The 22426-nt window shown below is 44.0% G+C and overlaps 1 protein-coding gene across 1 annotated transcript in view; it reads right to left on the reverse strand.

Moving 5' to 3' along the window:
- Positions 1-22426, reverse strand: part of LOC113958804 (homer protein homolog 1-like) — a 149506-nt gene that overhangs the window by 66612 nt on the left and 60468 nt on the right. Inside the window, exon 5 of the mRNA XM_027667343.1 lies at positions 17078-17220. Coding sequence (XP_027523144.1) covers positions 17078-17220 — 143 coding nt within the window. The remainder of the gene's footprint in view (positions 1-17077; positions 17221-22426) is intronic.

The raw sequence follows: 22426 nt of genomic DNA on the forward strand, positions 1-22426 counted from the left end.
GGTCCTCTCTCCACAGGTCAGCAGGTCCCTGCCAGGACCCTGCTCTAGCATGGGCCTCCCACAGGATCACAGACTCCTTTGGGCATCCATTCACTCCAGCATGGGGCTCCTCCACGGGCTACAGGTGGATCTCTGCACCCCCATGTACCTCCATGGACTGCAGGGGGACAGCCTGCTTCACCATGGTCTTCATCACGGGTTGCAGGGGAACCTCAGCTCTGGTGCCAGGAGTACCTCCTCTCCCTCCTTCTCCACTGACCTTGGTGTCTGCAGAGTTGTTCACATGTTCTCACTCTGCTCTTTGCTGGTTGCAATTTTCATCTGTGCAATAACTTTTTTTCCCTTCTTAAAATATGTTATCACAGAGGTGTTACTATCATTCCTGATTGTCTCAGCCTTGGCCAGCGGCGGGTCCATCCTGGAGCCAGCTGGCATTGGCTCTACTGGACATGGGGGAAGCATCTATCAGCTTCTCACAGAAGTGATGCCTGTACCCTCCCCCCCGCTACCAAAACCTGGCCACATAAAGCAAATACGTTCATATTTTTGACAGACAAAAGATTCCACTTCTGTGTTTATGTTTGGATGCCTCTAACCTTTACCTATGTCTGCAGGAAGCAGGTGAATGCTATTGAACTTCCACTGCAAGGGGTCTGCCTACCACAATGCAATAGAAAAGAATCAACATGACACAATGACACAATTGTTTTCAATAACACAACTTCTGCAGGTGGAGCCTGAACACTGTGCATTCAGGCACATTCTGAAATGGCTTACAATAAAGCAACTTTGGACTTTTACTTGATCAATGCACTTTTACTCTAGTCTTCTGGGGGCTTAGGCTATCTGGATAGGAACCATCAACTGGAGAGTGGGCCAAGTGAATGAAATAGCCCACCAGGGAGCCACGGCAGAGTGACAACAATGCTCAGGAATGAGACACTCTGTTGCCTCCATGGAAAACAGGAAGCACAACTCTAGATTATGTTAGCAGGAATTACAATTTAAGGATGGACCTGGTAAAGAGAGCTTAGTAAATGAAATCCATCTTCCCCAGGTTTAGATGTTTAAAAGCTAAAAGAAGTAAGTATCCTCAGATGGCACTTCATCGGACCCATCTTGAGTGCCTATCTAGGAAGAAATGTATCAGGGCACTATGGAAGCCCCTCAGGCATAATTTTTTGGCCCTGATGTCACGTGAATGTGGTAGAACTTGTCAGTTCTCCCACAGAGAACCCAGACCACAACATTCTCCAAAGGAATTACTATCTTAACTAGATTTATTTGTAAAGCTTACCTATTTTCACTTGTTTTCTGAGTTGGTTTTTTTAAACTGTTTTTTAGCTTGTGGACTTTGAACTCAAAATTGTTCAGTAACACTTCAATTTCTTGTACTTCTAAGGAATATGACAGAGGCATTTTGCCATGACTACAATAAGTTACACAATTTCATTCATGTTCTGTATATTGATTTTACAAAATAATCCAAAGTTGACAATAAGCAAATCTTGAGATGAGTAAAATACATAAGAATCGAAATAAGATACTGATGCATATTGTTCTGCAGCATACTTAAAAGTGATCAGAAGGCCACAAATCTTCAATTCTCTTAAATTTTCTTTCTCTAAAATTGTGTAAACTTTTTAAGAATTCCTATGTGGATGGGAATATGTACCCTGAAACCCAAGTCTAGACTACAAGAAGCTTTTAATATTCTGTGACTATGCTTTTGACTGGCTTTTTGGGGCATAATTTGAAGAGGTCCATTTTTGGAGAGGCAAAGCACATGTGTGCAGATGGGTGCAAACTGCGTGATGCTCTTACCTGCAGAACAGACTGCCATAGGAAAGTCTTGTTACAAGTAGTCAAAATAACAGACTCTGAAGAAAGCCCCCCATCAAGAATTAATCCTAAACGGAAGGTATAAGTATGAATGGTTGACATTATCTTGGTCGTGAGATACTTTCAGGCATTAACTTCCCTAACCAACCAGGATGGGACAGCGAAGTTTGAGCAATCAAATATGTTCATATTTGTCTTGAAAAACATCCCCTCTGCCTTTGTTTTTCACAAAAGGCTTCTCTTTTCAAGGGTCGTGACTGTTAGAAAATTCACTAGAGGTTCAGGAGATGAATAGCCATGTGGGTTTTTTCCTGGTAACTTCAGATGTTATTTGCTTTCTGTTTCTGTAGAGAATATTTCTCTAAATGGGCAGTTGAAAAATATCTGTAAATATACACTGAGGTTTCCAATCCAAACAAGGTATGACATTTGTACCCTCAAAATAATAAGTATTTCCACAGATTATTTTAAAATAAAAAGCAATTCCACAAAGTGGTTATTTCGTCTCAAAAATTTTCACTGTGCTTTTTTGTGGAGAATGTGTAGCATTTCTTTGGTCTCTGTTCTTGTTGATCCTAACGACAGTTTTCAGTTTTGAAAAAATGTTTCAAAAGACACAAGTACAAAAGGTTCCTGTTACAGTTGGAAATGCTGACCTAACTTCAGCAAAAATTACTGAGAGATTTCTAGTGTAGTAAAGACAACACCTTGGACTCCTTCATGGTGTTTGGGGAAAGTTCAGTTTGCAACTTATCCTTACTTACTGGTTGAAAGGTTTCCTATGATGACTCTCAGCAATGTCAATGAAAAATGGAAGTATGTATGAAGAAAACATGAGGTATCAACTGTCTACATATGATCTCCTATAACTATCATTTGAATTCTCGTTAAAAGATGATTGTGTATTTGAGTTTAGAATTAACAAAACAGCAAATATTCTAAATAATATATGTACAAATCATCCCATAAAAGAAATCTCACAGACACTGTTCACAAATTTAAACAAGAATACATACCTGGTATCAAAATGCATAAAATAAAAAGTAAATTATTCAACTAAATTACTAGGAAAATCTAGAATAAAGAGAAAAAGTCCTCCAGCAATGCCTGAAGATGACATTAAAAAGTCACCGTGCCGTAAGAGTAGACTCCTAAATGGCATAACACATTTGAGAAAACTGTATTATTGAAAATACCTAACAAAATTCACAAATGAACATGTCCCACAGAATCTGATTTAATCTGAAATACCACGTATCTCAATTTATAGAGGCAATGTTTACAGTTGCCAAGGTATTAACACAAAATCTTTTAATGTCAACCATATTTTGGATTGGTTGAACACAATGGATATATTGTTTTAGAAAATTAAAAGTTCCTTCCTTAAACAAGTGTAGTGGGTTGACCCTGACTGGATGCCAGGTACCCGCTAAAGCCGCTCTCTCCCTCCCCTTTGAAACTGGATAGAGGAGAGAAAATACAACAAAGGATTCATGAATTGAGATAAGAGCTGGGAGAGGTCACTTACTGATCGCCATCACAGGAAAAACAGACTCAAAGTGGGGATAGTAATTAAATTTATTAGTAATGGGAGATAAAAAGTGAGAAGTAAAATAGTCTTAAAAACACCTTCCTCCCACCCCTCCTTCCTTCGAAGTTCTACCTCCTCCCCCCCAGTGGTGCAGAGAGACGGAATGGGGGTTATGGTCAGTTGTTGTTTATGCCACTGCTCAGAGAGAGGAGTCATTCCCCTACTTCCCATAGGGTCCCTTCCATGAGAAACGGTCCTTCACGAACCTCTCCGGCGTGAGTCCATCCCACAGGCAACAGTTCTTCACAAAACTGCTGCAAGATGGGTCACTTCTCCATGGGGTGCAGTCCTTCACGATCAAGTTGCTCCAATGTGGGTCCCCCACAGGGCCACAAGTCCTACCAAGGAAACCTGCTCCATAGTGGGGTCCTCTCTCCACAGGTCAGCAGGTCCCTGCCAGGACCCTGCTCCAGCATGGGCCTTCCACAGGGTCACAACCTCCTTTGGGCATCCATACGCTCCGGTGTGGGCTCCTCCACGGCCTGCAGGTGGATCTCTGTTCCCCCATGTACCTCCATGGACTGCAGGGGGACAGCCTGCTCCACTATGGTCTTCATCACAGGCTGCAGGGGAACCTCAGCTCTGGTGCCAGGAGTACCTCCTCTCCCTCCTTCTCCACTGACCTTGGTGTCTGCAGAGTTGTTCACATGTTCTCACTCTGTTCTTTCCTGGCTGCAATTTACGTCTGCCCAACAACTTTTTTTCCCTTCTTAAGTATGTTTTCACAGAGGCATTACTATCACTCCTGATTGGCTTGGCCTTGGTCAGCGGTGGGTCCATCCTGGAGCCAACCGGCATTGGTTCTGCAGGACATGGGGGGGAAGCTTCTAGCAGGTTCTAACAGAAGCCACCCCGCTACCAAAACCTGGCAACAGAAACCCAATACAGGAAGATAATTCCTTTTTTGATTTTCTTCATTTTTACTACATTTTTCTTTTAATTCTTATGCATGTGATTAAAGGCGGAAATAATTATATGTTGCAAGTTGTATGCTTTTTAATATAAATTGCATAAGGATTATATTCCTGTTCTAAGAATGTACTTGACAGATATGTTAGAAGAGTGCTCACTTGTCCCTAAGTATGGTATTTATATCATCTAATATCAAACACCCAGTTCACATTGTCTGAATCACCCCTTGGAGTTCTTGCTAAACAAACAGCAGGAAGTAGGCAATTCTCATGCTCTGAACTAGAACTTCCTCCGTTTAGATCACGGCAGAGACATCCTCCGGGCCTTTCTCTATCAATCCGCCTCTGATTTCGCCTGGGATTCCTCTCCCGAGCGCTGAGTCTACCTCCTCCAGCCTGTCTCTTGGTTCAGCTTCAATGCTGAGCCTCTCCTCCACTTACAGTGGAGGGAAAGAAAAAAGCCCCCCTCCACAGCTTAACTGCAGAAAAGGAGGGGGGAGAGGGCTTGGTTGCAAAGCCTGTCTCTCTCCTCTTACCTCAGGTGCTGTGAATTTCTTTCTTCACAAAACACACTCCAAAATGCTGTCTCCAACTATGGCCCAGGCAGAGTTGGGGGGGCCGCAGGGCTCCCCTCTCCCCCCTGGAGGGGGAAAGCGGGAGCCCAGCCACCCCCCGGCCTCCTACACCTACACCCAGCAGACACCAGCAGCACAACACCAAGACTGCCAACAGCTTCCGGTGCTGTGTATATATGATTTTGAGCAGAAGTGAACAACATGGATGGTGATTGGCTCTCCAGGGAACATTGCCCTGGCACCCAATCACCTCTGAGTCCCCGAACTCTCAGAGAGGGGGCCAATCTTAACCCATGACAGTATCCCTGACACATGAAAAGCCCAAGGAGTCTCCAATGATCAGGGTGTAAAATTTTGTGGGTTTGGCTTGGTTTTTTTTTTTTTTAAATCAGGGGCAGACTTCCTGCAGAGAGCACCCTTCCAGCCAGCACAAGCAACTAGGTATATCTATCTACTTGCCAATTTAATATTATGAATGGTCTCTAAAAACATGCCCACTGTGATAGTTTTCACCCTAGGCCTTCCTGGAGATCAGCTTGTAACCAGGAAGGAACTAGGGAAGTGACTAAGGAAGTATTCCATGCTATTCCTTTACGTAAACTGAGGTATAAATAAAGCCGACTGGAGAGACCTCGCTCTCTTCTCTTCCGGGGAGGTTTGGGAACGGTAGGTCCCTGTCTCGGTCTTGCTTATCTGGAGTTGAGGCCTACAGTGACTGCTGTTGTCTACCATGCGTGAGGGGGGAGTGCTGGGCCACGTCCAGCCATCCTGCTTTTCTCAAGGGAAGTGGTGAGATTTTAATAGTTCTTTATTTTGTTAGTTATCGGGTTTCTTGATTGTGCATACCTGTTTTATTTTTGTCTCTTTTTTGCCCCCTTTTTCCCATTTTCCCTTCCCCTCTCCCCTTTCTTGGGAGTTGTACATAATATCCTTACTGTATATAACTGTATATAACTGTATATATGTAAAAATACACATATATTTTGGTATAATTCAGTTGGTTTCGGTTTCTTTCAGTTTCTATAATTTTTTTTCCCTTTCCTTTTTTTGCTGAAAAGGGGAGGGAGGGGAAGGGCTTTTGCTGAGCATTGGAGATTTCGGCAGGAAGACAACTCAAACTTGCTCACCCACTTAACCAGCACTAGCACAATCCTGGAGGCTTCACTTTCCATCTCTTTCATGCATGTGTTACATAGTGCCATTTTAGAGAGCTTTCATTACAGCTAACAATTATATCGAATCAAAGCAGTTGATTTCCAAATTAAGTTCTGTCCTCATTTAGAAAAACATAATGGTGCTGGGAAATAACTGGAATCTTTTGGAATATACATATCTTTAAATGGTAGTTTCCTTCTGATTGAGACAGTGTTCCTTGACACTCACACACACAAAAGGATTCTTTTCTTTCTATTAAAAAAATTGTCAGAAAGTACCTGAAAGCGTTTTCTGTCTGGGTTAAATAATGATATATAAATGTCCTCCCTTGTGGGAGGCGTGTCTACAGGCACAGAGGATGTGCTGAGGTAACAGAGCCCAAGAGAGCATGCCCCGACATAAATAACCTGGTTGGTTGAAGAAGTCACATGGTGTTAAGGAATAAAACCACGCCGAGTTTGAAATAAAGTCTCTTTGTCCACACCACCACGAGGAGCATCATTATTCCTTGTTATACAAGGACCGCCTCTGCTACATATGGCGACCCGAATCAGGGACACATTTTAGCTTATATTAAGCCAATTACCCTGGACTCTTTTAGCTTATATTAAGCCAGATATCTGTCCTGAATCAGGAAATCAGCCGGTGGCTCCGGGATCGTCTCAATTCTCGGAGACGGGAGCCTTTACCGCAAAAAACCTTGACGTCAGTAAAACCGTGGTCTCAGTGGCATGTGAGAAACGGAAAGTTAGTTTAGGAGTTCCAAAAATATTAGGAAAGTGCACAAGAGAAGAGAAGAAAGAAGTTGAAGAAGAAATCGAGAGGTCGAGTAGCAACCGGAGAGAGCAGAGGGTCCACACAACATCAAAAGCGGTGAGTCCAACTGGGAGGCATTCCGCACGCCTAAGACTGCTCCCTGGGCGAGACTGTGCCTGCAGCTCGGAGATCCGGGCCGTGGAGCACCTTAAGATCGTCAGGGAAAAGCCTGTCGGTCCCCGTGTGTCAGCCATCTGGTAAAAGCGGCCTTGCCGCTGCCGACTGCTGCGGCAGGACCACGTGCGAGAAGCAGCTTTGCTGCTGCCGCCTCTTAACATCTCCAGCCACCGCTGACCCCCGCGGAGCCCCGCTTCAGTTTTCTGTCCAGCAGAAATTGCCGCGCTCACCACCGCTGACTGACCCTGCAGGTGTGCTTAAAAAGTACCGCCGCAAAAAAGCCCCCGCGCCGCATTCAAATCGCGCGGGCTTTACTGAAGGCGCCGCGCCTTCCTGATACAGCGAGCCCCGACTCCCGCACCGCCCAGTGAACTGCGGGAGCCCCGGAGCCGCCGCCACCGCGAACGCCGTGTTCGCCAGAGACGGAGTTGGACTCCCGCCGAGCCCCCGCTGCGTGACTTGAGACGCCGCCGCCAGTGCCGCCGCCGCCGTTCGCCGCTTCAGCAGCCCGCACACGCCAATCGCCTGCACCCCCAAGCGTTGCTTCTGCAGCCAGCCCCAAGCCCATCGCTACAGCTGCCCCGTGCCTGACCCTACCCCGCGCCTGACGCTGCCCCGCGCCGCCGCTCGCAGCCTGCACCGAGACACCAGCCACGCGCCGAGGACACCCGCGCCGACCCTGCCCCGTGCCGAGCCACCGCCGCGCGCCCCTCCACTCCACAGCCGCAACAGACCCGGACCCATGCAGAGACGCCGAGAGAAAAAAAAAACCGCAGAGAAAAGACTGCCAGATAAACAAAACTGCTACACAAGGGACTCAGAAAATGTGTACTCCCAGCCGCTCGTAGATAAGGTAAACACACACACTTGTTTCCATAGAAACCTCATGATACATTGAAACGAAACACAGACACAGGTGATTGCCAATTTTTGCAATATAAAGCAGTTTACTTGGTTATAAACTCTGCCTGCACAAAGCACACAGGGAAAAACAAAAAACCCACACCGCACCCCCTGCACACACTGCTGGTAGCAGCACAACACAACATAGTAACAGAAACTCAGAGAACATACCGGGGAAAGGGACGGGAACCGGGAGAACACAGTCGCTGGGAAGGGACAGAATTGCCATGCAAGCTCCTGGCCTATGGGCCCACAGCAGGCAATTCTGTTGCAGCGATGGGGGAGCTAATTCAGCGTACCTACCCCACTTCGCTGCGGATGACCAGTGACCATGTGTCCTGGTGTGGCCGCAGCCATTTTCCCCCCCTCACGACCCAAACCCTGACCTTTCTCTTCCAGCCGAGGCGCAACCCCGCCCCACCCACAGACACGAGGAGGGAGGCAACCCCGCCCCCTACTCACCGCCTGTACCGCCCACCACCCCCCAACAGGGAACCGGTCTCACCGGAGCTACAACGGGGGAGAACTGGGAGGGATGGGGGGAAGGGGAGAAGGAGGGGGAGAAGGAACAAAAAAGGATTCCAACGGGAGGGATCAAAAGGGCAAATGGAGAGAAGTCAGCTAACATGTGGGAACAATGTCTAGACAAGGCAATTCGTATGGAAAGCCTGAATGTTAATCAGGCATGCCCAGACGATATTAGTCAAAGCCAGTCCCCTCAGAGTCAAACCCTGTATAGGGTCACAGAGAACCTGAGGCATTTGATAAGAGGTTCTGGTCTGTCTTTAACCAATATTTTCAAATATTTGGAGGCATTGAGTTACATCTATCTTTTTACCGCATATGACTGGGAAGAATTGGTAAAACTAGTTCTCAGTGACACCCAATATACAGTTTGGTTAACTGATTTTCAGAAAAATTGCTCTATTCATATTAAATACCCACAGGCAGGCATCACAGCACACCAATTAAGCAAGAAAGCAAATTATAATATAGATTCACAATCAAAGTACCATAGAGAGATAGCCAGGCAAGCCCTAAAAGCTATGGAAAGCATTCTCACTGCAGATCAAGATGATCAACTGTCCCCCATTAAAGAGTTACAAAGTTATACTGAGTTAAATTTAAGATGTGTAGACCAGCTGCAGTCTGCTTTGAACAAGCAAATTGAATACAATGAAACCAGAGAGATGCTGTACAAGCATTTGGCTTTTGAAAGAGAAAATGCAAACTGTGAAGGAGTTTTGCAGAACCCTCCTGCAAGCGAGAACTGTGACTTTATTGAGTTGGTACAACCCTACCAAAAGGCTAGCTCTGAGAAGCAGCTACCTGCCTCCTTAGCTGCAGCTTTAGATGCCCAGATAAGAATACAGAAAGAAGTCAGACACACAGTTAGTTGTATTAGTTGTGGAGAAATAGGTCACTCTCAGGAAGATTGTCCTTGGAAGCCCCTAATAGCAACATTCCATAAACACCCTGACAGCAGAGAAATGACTGAGTTATACCAAAGGTGCCATAAGCAAGGCAAAAGATGTGCTACAAGCATTATACTGCTTGTAGGAGCCCTGCTTGCTGTAATCCTTTGTGGTACTACTTTTCATGTTCAAGAAAGGAAACAAATTAAGGCAAGCCACAATATGCCAATAATCAGTCCCCAAAATACCCGCGTACCCTGTACCCCAAAGAAAGGTGACAGGTGGAAAACATTGCAAATGTTAAGAGCAGAACGCGCAGTCAAAAAACATGCAGAAGCCTTGCAGATCGGACTGCCCCTACCTATAAGGCTTCTAGCAAATTGGCCACAAGTGGTAACTGATTCAAAAAACCATTCCTTAACCATTCTCCTTCACCCGGAAGGTGCCCAGAAACCTTTCTTTCCCATCATGGTTTTAAACAGTGCACAATCTATGCAAAGTCACTGCTGGGTTGCCCTTCCTCAGGAGATGCAAAATACCTCGATAAAGTATCAGACAGCCATAATACATCATTATGCAGATGACACATTAATAACCACGGCCACAAGAAATGAACTGTTATTTGTTCCTGCTGCTTTAACCAAAACCACCCAAGATGCAGATCTTCAGGTTGTTTCAGGAAGAATTCAACAACCACAACTCTGGACTTGCCTGGGACGAGAGAACACAGCAAAAAAGTTCTACACAGCTGACACAACTCGAGGTAAAAAACATTTATATTTACAGGACTTGCAGAAGCCTCAGAGAGCTACCAATTGCTTAAAACCTGTTTTAACCATAACCATAGGGGACCTATACCCTCTCTTTATGTTGCTAAGGGAGAACTTCAATTTAAAGTCTGACAAATCGTTAGCTGCAGAGGCAAACCAAATGTTAGAGAATTATACCAAGGTGATAAAAGGCAAACAGAACAATAGAGATGCTGAAAGGCAATTCTGCCTAGTTCTTGTTTCCAGCAGGTATGAAGCATTGCAGTTTGTTTCAGTGGGATAAAACTGAGAGAAGCCCACTGCTGGTTCTAGAACAGCTTTTTCTGTCATACCACACCACCTAAAATCTGTGTAAACTGCTAATATGTTTGCAAACTTGTCATTTAGGGCAGAGTATGACTGAGAGAACTGGACGGAAGAAATCCTGCCTTTACCAACATTCCAGCTTTGAAAGACAATTTGGATAGGATGACAGCTGAGGACGCCAGATTTGAAGATGCCCTGGCAAGTTTTAGTGGTAATATTTTAATTCATCTCCTTAAGCACAGATTGTGGCAGAAATCAGCAATTTGCCTTTAAAGGCCACACCAGATGCAAAACTGAACCAGTGAAAGGCCTCAGGGCCTTCACACATGCATCTAGAAAAACACAAAATGCTGCAATGACTTGAATAAATCCTGCCACTGATCAGTAGGAAAACTACGGCCATGAACCAACCTTCTGTATAGTTCTGGAACTGATTGTCATTCATATTACCTTGAAAAGTTTTTAAACAATCCTCAGATGTTATGATTGTGCTTATTATGCTATAAGGTTAATATCCCGTCTTGAAAGTTAATTTCCTTGAGATATTGTTAACCCTTACCTGTTGTTTGAAATGCGTTCTGTTTGGTTCCTGTAAGTTGCAGAAGGTATGATTTCTATATATATGTACACAAATCACATCCTGACATACCACAGACAATAACTGACAGTAACTAAGAAGCTGCTAAAGCAGCAATGTTTAACACTATACCCAGAGTTTTAAGGCAAGCAATTGTCTCATTCATTACATCAGAATACAGGTTCTCTAAAGAGACCATTCAAAACAATTAATAAAAACTACATCATCAAGGTATGCTCACACTGTCAAGAAATCACGCTTATGCTGTCCTTACGCCTCTCAGAAAGCATTAACCCTAGTTGGCTAATGGCAAGTGAGATCTAGCAAACAGATATGTACATATCTGAATTAGACATGTTGAAAATGTACATGCAAATAGATACACATCCACAAAGCATAACTGCTACTACATCCACTAGACAAAACACAAGGGTGTAAAACACGAGTTAGTTGCTTAGCAACCTTGATACACTAAAATGGATTAACATTAATAATAACTAGCTACTTCCTATCAAATAGGAAAATTCTCATGTCACAAGCATTCCACATTAAACCATAAAACAGCAAAAGTACATCACATTTTGAAACACATGCTAAATTTAAACAAAAGGGGGGACAACCAGTGTAACCTGTAAGCACATCTGTAAAAACTATGTATGTTATCAATTTTTGAGTTGTGACAGTGCTGAAAGAAGCAGGTCTGAAAAGCAGCACACACCTCAAGCGTTGTTTCTCCCAAACTACTAATCATGGTAAGAATTGATTTCAGGACATTGGACGAGATCCCTAGATTTTGTGACTCAAACAGATTTCTTCCAAGTGTGTAAAACCCTATTCAAATATGTGACCACAGCAGCAGGAACCAGAGCAACGCAGAAGTTTGAAAAGAGTTATGTTATGTTTCAAGTTTACATTAGAAAATGACCAACGTGGTGAAACACAGTCTCTGAAATGTGCATGTGTATGTGTGTTCGTGTGTGTGTTCAGTGTACGGTGGCCACCGATGAATGAGATGAGTGAATGAATGAAAATAGTTGTTTGACTAATCAAATGGAAAACAAAACACCTCACAAAATAACATTACCTCAGCCACAGGTCGCTTTTAAGAAATTGTAGTTTGCTAAGATTACCCTGTTTCTTAAATAAAGTTAAATCTCCCAGTTATAAAAACCCTCAGATTAAAAAAGTTGTAGTTTACACACAGTTAAGATAAGCCCAAGTTAATAAAGTTATCTCTCCAAGTTGCACTACCCTATAGGAATATAAGAAGGTTTTAAAAATGTTTACAATAGAAGTATAAGTAGTCAAGCAAGCAATGTGCTGGATCACTGCGAAACTTGGTAACTTATAATGTTTTGATCGTTTGAATTGTTGTTTGCATTTTTGTTTACACTGTTCTCGTGACTTCTTTTAGATATTTAGGAAAGGGGTGATGTGGGAGGCGTGTCTAGAGGCACAGAGGATGTGCTGAGGTAACAGAGCCCAAGAGAGCATGCCCCGACATAAGTAACCTGGTTGGTTGAAGAAGTCACATGGTGTTAAGGAATAAAACCGCGCCGAGTTTGAAATAAAGTCTCTTTGTCCACACCACCACGAGGAGCATCATTATTCCTTGTTATACAAGGACTGCCTCTGCTACACTCCCTTGAGCTTTTCAGTATTAAAAAAAAACAAAACTAACCCATATGAGTCTTTATTTCTAATAAAAACCTTATCTAAGCCAAAATTAAATTTATTTCAAATACTTTGAAAAAATATGCATTTTCTTTGGTAATAGCTTGCTAACAAAGTTGAAGCTGCCATTAGCACATGTCATGGTTTGTCCTGGGTTACACAAAAATTCTGGTGTCATACTTTGAAATTGCCCCCTCCCAAGAGTTCAGGGGCTCAGAGGTGATTTGGTGCCAGAGCAGTGTTCCCTGGAGAGCCAATCACCACTCATGTTGTTCGCTTCTGCTGAAAAATCATATATACGCGGCACCGGAAGCTGTTGGCAGTTTTTGTTGTTGGTGTCTGCTGCGTGTAGGTGGAGAAGGTCAAGGGGTGGCTGGGCTCCTTCTTTCCCCCTCTGGGGGAGGGGGAGCCCTGCGGCCCCCCCAACTCTGCCTAGGCCAGAGTTAGAGGCAGCAGTTAGAGTGAGTGTGCTGTGAAGAAAGAAATTCACAGCACCTGAGGTAAGAGGGAGGAGGCTAGGCCGTCTTCCCCCCCCCCGCAGCTGCAGGACACTTGGGACAGTGTATAACTGGACAGAGCTGCCTGTGGTCAAGGCTAGGGGGCTTTTTTCCCCCCCACTGCATTGAGGCTGATGGGGGGTGGATTTTAAGGCTCAGCATTTGAAGCAGAGCCAAGTGGACGGGTTGATAACAAATCAGCTCGGTGCTCGGGAGAAGAATCCCAGGTGAAATTGGAGATGGACCGAAGAGAGAGGCCCGGAGGATGTCTCTGCTGTGATTTAAATGCAGGACAGCTGAAAACCCGGAGGAGGAATCAACATTCCAGGACGCGTACATTGATAAGCTACACTACAGCAGCCTACAGAACTGAGGTATGAGACTGAGAGATCACACAGCAAACCGAGGAGAAAGGACTCAAAGCTATCTTCTTAGACTTTGTGAGGAGGAAAAACTTCCACAAACAGCTGGAGCTTGGTGAGGGGGGAGCGTTCAGGTCCCCGAACACTCCCACGAGGGAGAGACTGATTACTTCCCAGCCTGAAAGGCTTCTCCTGGACTAAAGTTAGAGTGAGGGGCTTAAAAGGACTGATAGAAATGTAATATATATATATATTTGCCTTTAGTTTGTATAGTATTTATTTGTGTAAATAAATGTATATACTTCCCCTTCCCTCTATAGAAGCCTCTGGCCTGAAAGTTTCTCTCCGGTGTTGGGATAAATTGTGGGAAGGGGTGGGGGGAGGCCTGGAAACTGGATTCTGGATTTCTAATGTGGCTCAAACTGCCACACTGGTATCCACCTTTTCTCTTTTCCCCAAATATGCCGACCAATTTGGACTGTGATGGGAACTTGAGATAAGATAAGGTGTGTACTATTATTCAGGGGAAAAGAATGTATCCACTAATGTGAAAGACTGGAATGCTGATGACTCAGACAATCCAGGTGCAAGCTGATGATGGGCAAAGTAACCACTCAGGTCCTGAGGGCATGCACACCAGCCACCTCAGGCTACAATCTGGGCGTTGTTTCTTTGTCCTTACAAAAATGACTCAGCTGTGATAACTCCCCTCCAGGGAAGCATCGGGACAATTCACACATAGCCTGAAGATATTCATCTCTTCTGATGAACCATAATGGATCCACCTGTGCTGACATAACAGGCATCTGTAACATCTTAGAAGGTGTCAAAGACTCCTGAAATGTCCCATGATCCAGTACTACATCATCCAGTGTAGAACTCCCTGCCCCAGGGGAGGTACTTAAGGGTATTCCCACCTACCCTAAACCCAATAAAAGACCCCACTCAGACTTCACTTAATACTGGATTTTCTTCCCTCAGCACACGGGACTTTCCTTTCCTGGGGGCTTCCACCACCACCTTGACAGGACTACAACCACTTCAACGAACGAACATCGAAATTGCTGGATCCAATGGGCGTCTTGAGGGTCCTTCCAGTGGCCTGGGGGGTCTGCAGCCCTGCTCTGACTGCTTGTACCAGCACTGCAACCTCACTCCAGTGCTGACTCTCCAACTGTTCCTGCCAGGTTTTCCAGGCATGGGGGAGGTGAAACACGTGGCCACGTGTGGTTTTTTTCTGTGTGAGAGAGGCCAGCTGTCATCTCAATTTGGTCCAATGAGTGGGGCTTGGGAAGTTTCTCCTCATCAGTTGGTTTAACCCAGTTTTATCATTATTATTATTAGCATTCTTCTTGGTAAAAAGGGTTTTTTTACACTTACATCTGGGCATATTTGGTGTCTCTGTATTGGAGAAACCAGAGGTATTGAATCTGAGGGAGAGGACTTCTGTCTGAGGTCTCTGCTGCTCCAAATTGTCTCAAACCAAGACAGGTTTAACCCTAGCCAGTAATCAAGGCCCATGCAACCACTCGCCCACTCCCCCACCAGTGGGATTGGGGAGAGAATTGAAAGGGTAAAAGATAGAAAACTCATGGGTTGAGATCAAGACAGTTTAATAGGGAAAGCAAAAGCCCTGCACAGAAGCAAAGAAAAACAAGGAATTAATTCACTGCTTCCCATGGGCAGGCAGGTGTTCAGCAATCTCCAGGAGAGCAGGGCCCCATCATGCATAATGGTTACTTGGGAACACAAATATCATCACTCCAAATGTCTTCCCCTTCACTTTATATACTGAGTATGATGTCATATGGTCTGCAATATCCCTTTGGTCAGTTCGGGTCACCTGTCCCAGCTGTGTCTCCTCCCAACCTCCCATGCACTCCCAACTTCCTTGCCAGCATGGCAGTATGAAAAACAAAAAGGGCCTTGGCTCTGTGTAAGCCCTTCTCAGCAATAACAAAAATATCTCTATGTTATCAACCCTGTGTTCAGCACAAATGTAAAACATAGCCCCATACTTGCCACTGTGAAGAAAATTAACTCTACCCCAGCTGAAACCAGTACAGCATGATAAATGATTTCCATGAGAATCATCATGAGAAGTGACCTTTGAAATGCAGAGTTATTGTTGGAAGACCAATTCTAGCTAGTGGTACTTAACAGGACAATAAACTGAAACTAGGCAACCACACTGCATACTTGAAGTAAATATAAAAATGCAAAGCATGTAAAAATTTTCTAACTTCTATTCAACACCATCAAAAATTACAACTGGGTAGTTTCAAAAAATATCTTCAGTCATGGTCAATGTATACCAGAGCATAGTTACTATATTGTCATACCAGAAAACATATTTACATATGGAAACTGAGAGGGAAGATCACATTTAAAAAAAAACAACAAACACCAGTAGTCCTGTGTGGACTCTATCACAATTCCTTTTCAAAAAGATATTGATAGAGAATTCCAACACAGAAACACTAAGTTTAAATTAACTCGTTACAGAACACTGATATGCAACATGTAATACTACTTCAACATGCACAGAGCTTTCTTACAAAGCACCATTTCTTGTAAAACATGCAATAGAAGAACTGTTGAGGACTGAAGTGTAAAAGTAAACACAATCACTCAGCTAAAAAAGTACTTGGTTTTTCTCATTTGAAAATGTAAATGTTTAATAGTATTGTTCTTTTACAAGAAAAGTCTCGAACAATTCCAATTCCATCTCTGCTCATTCTGAATTATTTGCATGACATATCTGACATCCTAGTGTTCCCCAACCTTTGATCAAGAGCTCTTAAACTCTATTTAAACTGATTCAGACCATGTTTAAAAAAATAAATCTAGTATTTCTAACTTTGCTCTAAGTTTATTAAATATTTAAGTTACTTTCCATGATCTCAGTACATAACGAGTTTTATTGAGTGTCCCATGTACAGTAATTTCTCATAGGTGAGATATATCCATCCTAACTCATTATTTGTATTATTAAAAGACATAGTTTTCTTAAAGAAGAGTACAGTATTCCTAGTGCAATGAATTAAAATTCAGTCTGAAGCACAATTACACTTCTCTCATGTTTCAAAAAAAAGTTGAAAAATGTTTTCAACTGTCAGAGAACTGTTTAATTAAAGGTTGCTTTAAATTTTATAATCCATAAGTGTTGTAAGAGTCCTTTTTCTTCCAACAACTCATTGATGAAAGGCTGACATCCAATCCTATCATTCATTTAAAGAAAATGTTTGCAAAAATAATTAAATTTGAATATTCTAAGAAGCAATTAACTTTACTAAGATCTCAAACATTGAAATAATGCTTCCTGTTAAAGGGACACCTGCACTAACCAGTGTTCAAGCTGATTCAGCTGATTAAATTATAAAATAATGCTCCCCAAAATGTTATTCAAAGAGATTTCCTCATGTTTTTTTGTGAAAACAAAGATTATAATGCATATACTTTAATCCTTAATTTTGCTAGGTGGAAGCCATGACATGAGAAAAGGTCCCTTTAATGAGGAAGGAGATAAGTATCACTTAATCAGGATGTGGGAACGGAATCTGTACCTATGGGTAAATGGCAATGCGTTCTGGGTTGGTTCAGCCCTTGGTTCTGAGTTCTGTGTCACTTCCGGCATCACTCTCTCGTCATCTGTTCCATTAATACTTTGTGGCGTTAAAGGAGACTGAATGTCCCCTCCAGCTGATTCCTTAAGTAAAACAAACAAATGACACATTAGAATTACCGAGTGACCTGCTCAGGAAGGCTATGTGTATATAATCTTATTTATTCTTATATGAGATACAAATTTTAATCAGTGTTAATGTGAGGCTCATAGATTTCCAGCATCACTTGTGGCCATATTTCATCATGTGAATTTAATTTAGAAGTATATTACCATAGGATTCATATTATCTTCCACAAAACACATCTGATCTATGATTTATTTGCAAGTATCCAACCTCCCACTTATCACAGACCTCTCTCTTACCTGATATTATATGCAGCCCTCGGCCAGCTACATAACAGGTGACTATTGGCAACCAGGATTCTTATCTCTTACTTTATATTCTAACATGGTGAAACAAAGAATTCTGATATTTGTTTCAAAATCTAGCTTTCGTTTTGCATATTAACTAAAGTGAACAGTATAACAGCCATTGATGGTGCATTCACAGTTCACCTATGAGCCATCTGTAAAGAAAACTTATTCAGCACAGGTAATAGGTTTATGTAGTCAAATAGAACTTCCTTTTCCCAGGAGGAACAGGATATTCCGTGCCATGTTATGTCAGCCCAGCTATATAAGGGGAGGGAAAGTTAACTCGGCCTTCTTCTTCCTTCCAGGAACGGCTGGATAGACAGCTGCACCTGTCCAAGACGTCGTTCAGTGAGGGAGATAGAATATTTTTTTCTGTTGGTTTCCTTTGCCTGTGTCTGTAATGTTATTAGCTTCTTCCTTTCTTTTTCTCCATGTAAATATAAACTTTTGTTCTTGGTAGGCCCGGGATTTTTTTTTCACGTTTTTTTTTTTCCTCCATCTCCCCTTGGGGAGGGGGGGGGGAAATCTGTGCAGGCTCGGCGGACACCTGGTGTTCAGCCAAAGTAAACCACCACATTCTTGGTGCCGGAAACCCAGGAAGACTGCCAAGGGGAGATTGTTTATAAAATAACTGCCTCACTTTTCTGTTTGTTTACACTAAGTTGAGAACATATAACAAAAACATGGCAATTTGCCCAGTTCTTGTGGGGATACCTGTAATTTTACTAACAGTTTTGATAGGGTGTGGAACTTACCCCTTAAAAAACACAGAAGGGAAAGAAATCAACCTTTTTTCTGTTCTTGATTTTGACATAGAGGGCCTGGTAATGAAAGCACCCGCGATCCTTACTAATCCTTACCTGAGTTGTTTGGCTTTATTACTGCTTTTAACCAATGCTCTTAAAACATTATGGGGAGTGGGGAAGGTAGTGTTGTTTTTGTTGCCTTGTGCCAGGACAAAACCAACTTCGAGAGACAATTTACTGGGATGTTCTCTAAAGGGGCCAGTTCCTGGGTGGCAAGGGATGTGGATGAATTTAGGCAGGTTCTTAGGGTGACTAACACCCCCTGTTGCCTGGGACTTCACACCAGAACAAATATTCAACCCCAACAAACCGACACGTCGTTTGATGGAAGGCTGCCTTGCCTACCCTGATCAAAACCAGCAACTTCTCACCCTGTACTGGGGCCTGGCCTGTGCTTATCGAGCTACTGTTCAATATTCTAAAAAGAATATGACTGAGACAGGGACCCAAACCACAACATCTGAAGTCAGTATTGCCCCTGTAGTGAAAAGAAAGACATGAATAAGGAGCTCTGCAGGGCCTACAGGTCTATCTCCGTGATTAGTAAGGGAGGAAGAAGGAGAAGGATCTACCCTGCCTGAGCCTCTGAGAGAAGAAAGGGAGGCAGGACAAATAGTCGGTGATTCATTAGAGAGAGCGAGGGTGCTTCCACCTCCACTTCCACGTGAGAGAAGCAGAGAGGAAACTAGACAGGAGAGTGAAGTTACCTAGTCCATGACCCCATCAGAACTTCGGGAACTGTGGAGAGATTACAGCCGGCAGCCTGGTGAACGAATTCTTACATGGATGCTCCGATGCTGGGATGACGGGGCTGGTAGTCACCTGTTAGAAGGTCATGAAGCACGGCAACTAGGATCTATTGCCCGAGATCGTGAAATTGAACAGGAAATTGGAAAAGAGAAATTTATTAGCAGTCTTTGGACCTGGATCCTCTTTGCTGTGAGAGACAGGTACCCATTTAAAGAAGATCTAATGAGCTCTACAAGAAGATGGACTACTGCAGAGGAAGGCATCCAGTACCTGCGGGAATTGGCCATGATGGAAATGATTTACAGTGACCCAGGCGACCCCCACTACCAAAATCCAGAGCGTGTTCCTTGCATGCTGCCCATGTGGAGAAAAGTAATTAAAGGTGCCCCTGCATCATATGTTAACTGTCTGATAACACTATATCATCCAAGGATGACTGAACCAAATGTGGATACGATGTTTGCCTGGATATGGAATATAGCAGAAGGTGTGGAAGCCTCCTCATTCTCCCGGGCTAGCAAGTTAGATTTCAGAGAAAGCTCTGATCTTCGACACCAATGCACCAACACTAGGGAGAGGATGGAGAGGCCTTACAAATGCCCTGAATGTGAGAACTGCCGCAGAAACAGCCTAAGAAAGAGGTCTTGGTCTCGGTCTCCTCCTGCCCCACTCAGGAGGAAAGGAAACCTCAGGAGCAGGACACGAGGTGAGTTATGGTTCTTTCTGCGTGACCAAGGGGAAGACATGAAGAAGTGGGATGGTGAACCTACCTATAAACTTGAAACCCGGATACGAGAATTAAGAGGGGAAAAAAACTAGTAAGAAGGCCATCCACGTAGTTGATGCAGAGGCCCCGGAAAGAGATCAGCGACCTTTGTAACACAGAAAAACCGAGGACAATTCTTGTGATCCTGGTGAGGGGACCTCTAGCTGGGCAATGCAAGGATCAGACAGTGAATACTCTGACCACGAACAATAGAGGCCCTGCCTTCAACCAGGAGAAGGAAAGGGATGATAGGGTTTACTGGACTGTGTGGGTTCGATGGCCTGGCACATCAGATCCACAGAGACACAAAGCTTTAATAGACGCTGGCGCACAATGCACCTTGATGCCATCAGGGCATAAAAGCACCAAGCCCATTTGGATTTCTGGAGTGACAGGGGGACATCAAGAATTATCAGTGCTAGAGGCTGAAGTGAGTTTAGCAGAAGACAAATGGGAAAAGCACCCCATTGTGACTGGTCCAGAGGCCCCTTGCATCCTTGGCATCAACTACCTCAGGAGAGGATATTTCAAAGACCCAAAGGGGTATCGATGGGCTTTTGGTGTAGCCACAGTGGCTACAGAGAAATTTAGACAATTATCTACCCTGCCTGGCCTATCAGAAGATCCCTCCGTTGTGGGATTATTGCGAGTCAAAGATCAACAAGTGCCAACGGCCACTACAATAGTGCATAGAAGACAGTACCGAACAAACTGAGACGCTGTGATCCCCATCCATAAAATGATCCGTGAGCTGGAGAGCCAAGGGGTGGTCAGCAAGACCCACTCACCTTTCAACAGCCCCATCTGGCCTGTACATAAATCTGATGGAGGATGGAGACTGACTGTGGACTACCCTGGCTTAAATGAAGTCACCCCACCATTGAGTGGCACTGTACCAGACATGTTGGAGCTCCAGTACGAACTGGAAGTGGTACGCCACCATTGATATTGCCAATGCGTTCTTCTCCATCCCCTTAGCAGCAGAGTGCAGGTCGCAGTTTGCTTTCACGTGGAGGGGCGTGCAGTACACCTGGAACCGACTGCCCCAGGGATGGAAACACAGTCCCACCATTTGCCATAGACTGATTCAGACTACACTAGAGAAGGGTAAGGCTCCAGAACACATACAATATATTGATGACATTACTGTATGGGGGGACACAGTAGAGGAAGTTTTTGAAAAAGGAAAGGAAATTATCCAGATTTTCCTCAAAGCTGGTTTCACCAGCAAAACGAGTAAAGTCAAGGGACCTGCCAAAGAGATCCAATTTCTAGGGGTGAAATGGCAAGATGGATGTCATCAGATTGCAACAGAAGTCATCAACAAGATCATAGCGATGGCTCCACCAACTAACAAGAAGGAAACACAAGTGTTCCTGGGAGCCATAGGTTTTTGGAGAATGCACATTCCTGAATACAGTCAAATTGTGAGCCCTCTTTATTTAGTGACCCGTAAGAAGAATGATTTCCAGTAGAGTCCTGAACAATAGCAATAGCAAGCCTTTAAACAGATTAAACAGGAGATTGCACATGCCGTGGCCCTTGGACCAGTCAGGACAGAACCAAATGTGAAAAATGTGCTTTATTCTGTAGCCAGGGATAATGGTCCCTCCTGGAGCCTTTGGTAAAAAGTGCCCGGTGAGACCTGAGGCCAACCACTCAGTTTCTGGAGTTGAAGCTACAGAGGATCTGAAGCCAACTACACCCCCATGGAGAAGGAAATCCTAGCGACTTATGAAGGAATACAAGCAGCCTCAGAGGTGATTGGCACAGAAACACAGCTCTTCCTGGCACCCTGACTACCAGTGCTGAGCTGGATGTTCAAAGGAAAGGTGCCCTCTACCCATCATGCCACTGACGCTACATGGAGCAAGTGGATTGCTTTGATTACACAGCGTGCCTGAATCAGAAACTCCTGGAATCCTAGAAATCGTAACAAATTGGTCTGAAGGTGGAAACTTCAGTCTGGCCGATGAGGAGGAAAAAGAGCAAGTGAATCGGGCTGAAGAAACTCCACCATACAATCAGTTATCTGAAGAAGAAACACGTTATGCCCTCTTCACTGATGGTTCTTGTTGTATCATAGTGAAGAACCAAAAGTGGAAAGCAGCTGTCTGGAGTCCCACCTGACAAGTGGCCGAAGGTACTGAAGGAGAAGGTGAATTGAGTCAATTTGCAGAACTTAAAGCCGTTCAATTTGCCCTGGATATTGCTGAACAAGAGAAATGGCCAAGGCTTTACCTCTACACCGACTCATGGATGATAGCCAATGCTCTGTGGGGGTGGCTGGATCGGTGGAAAAAGATTAATTGGAAGCGTGGAGGAAAACCCATCTGGGTTGCTGATTTATGGCAAGACATTGCTGCACGGGTTGAGAAGTTGACTGTGAGAGTCTGCCATGTAGATGTCCATGTACCCAACAATCGAGTTAATGAAGAACATCACAACAACAAACAAGCAGACCGAGCTGCACAAGTCAAGGTGTCTAAGGTAGATCTAGATTGGCAGCACAAGGGAGAGTTGTTCCTAGCTCAATGGGCACATGATGCTT

This window comes from Corapipo altera, unplaced genomic scaffold (genome assembly GCF_003945725.1).
Source record: "Corapipo altera isolate COAL_440 unplaced genomic scaffold, ASM394572v1 61242, whole genome shotgun sequence".
Lineage (NCBI taxonomy): Eukaryota > Metazoa > Chordata > Aves > Passeriformes > Pipridae > Corapipo > Corapipo altera.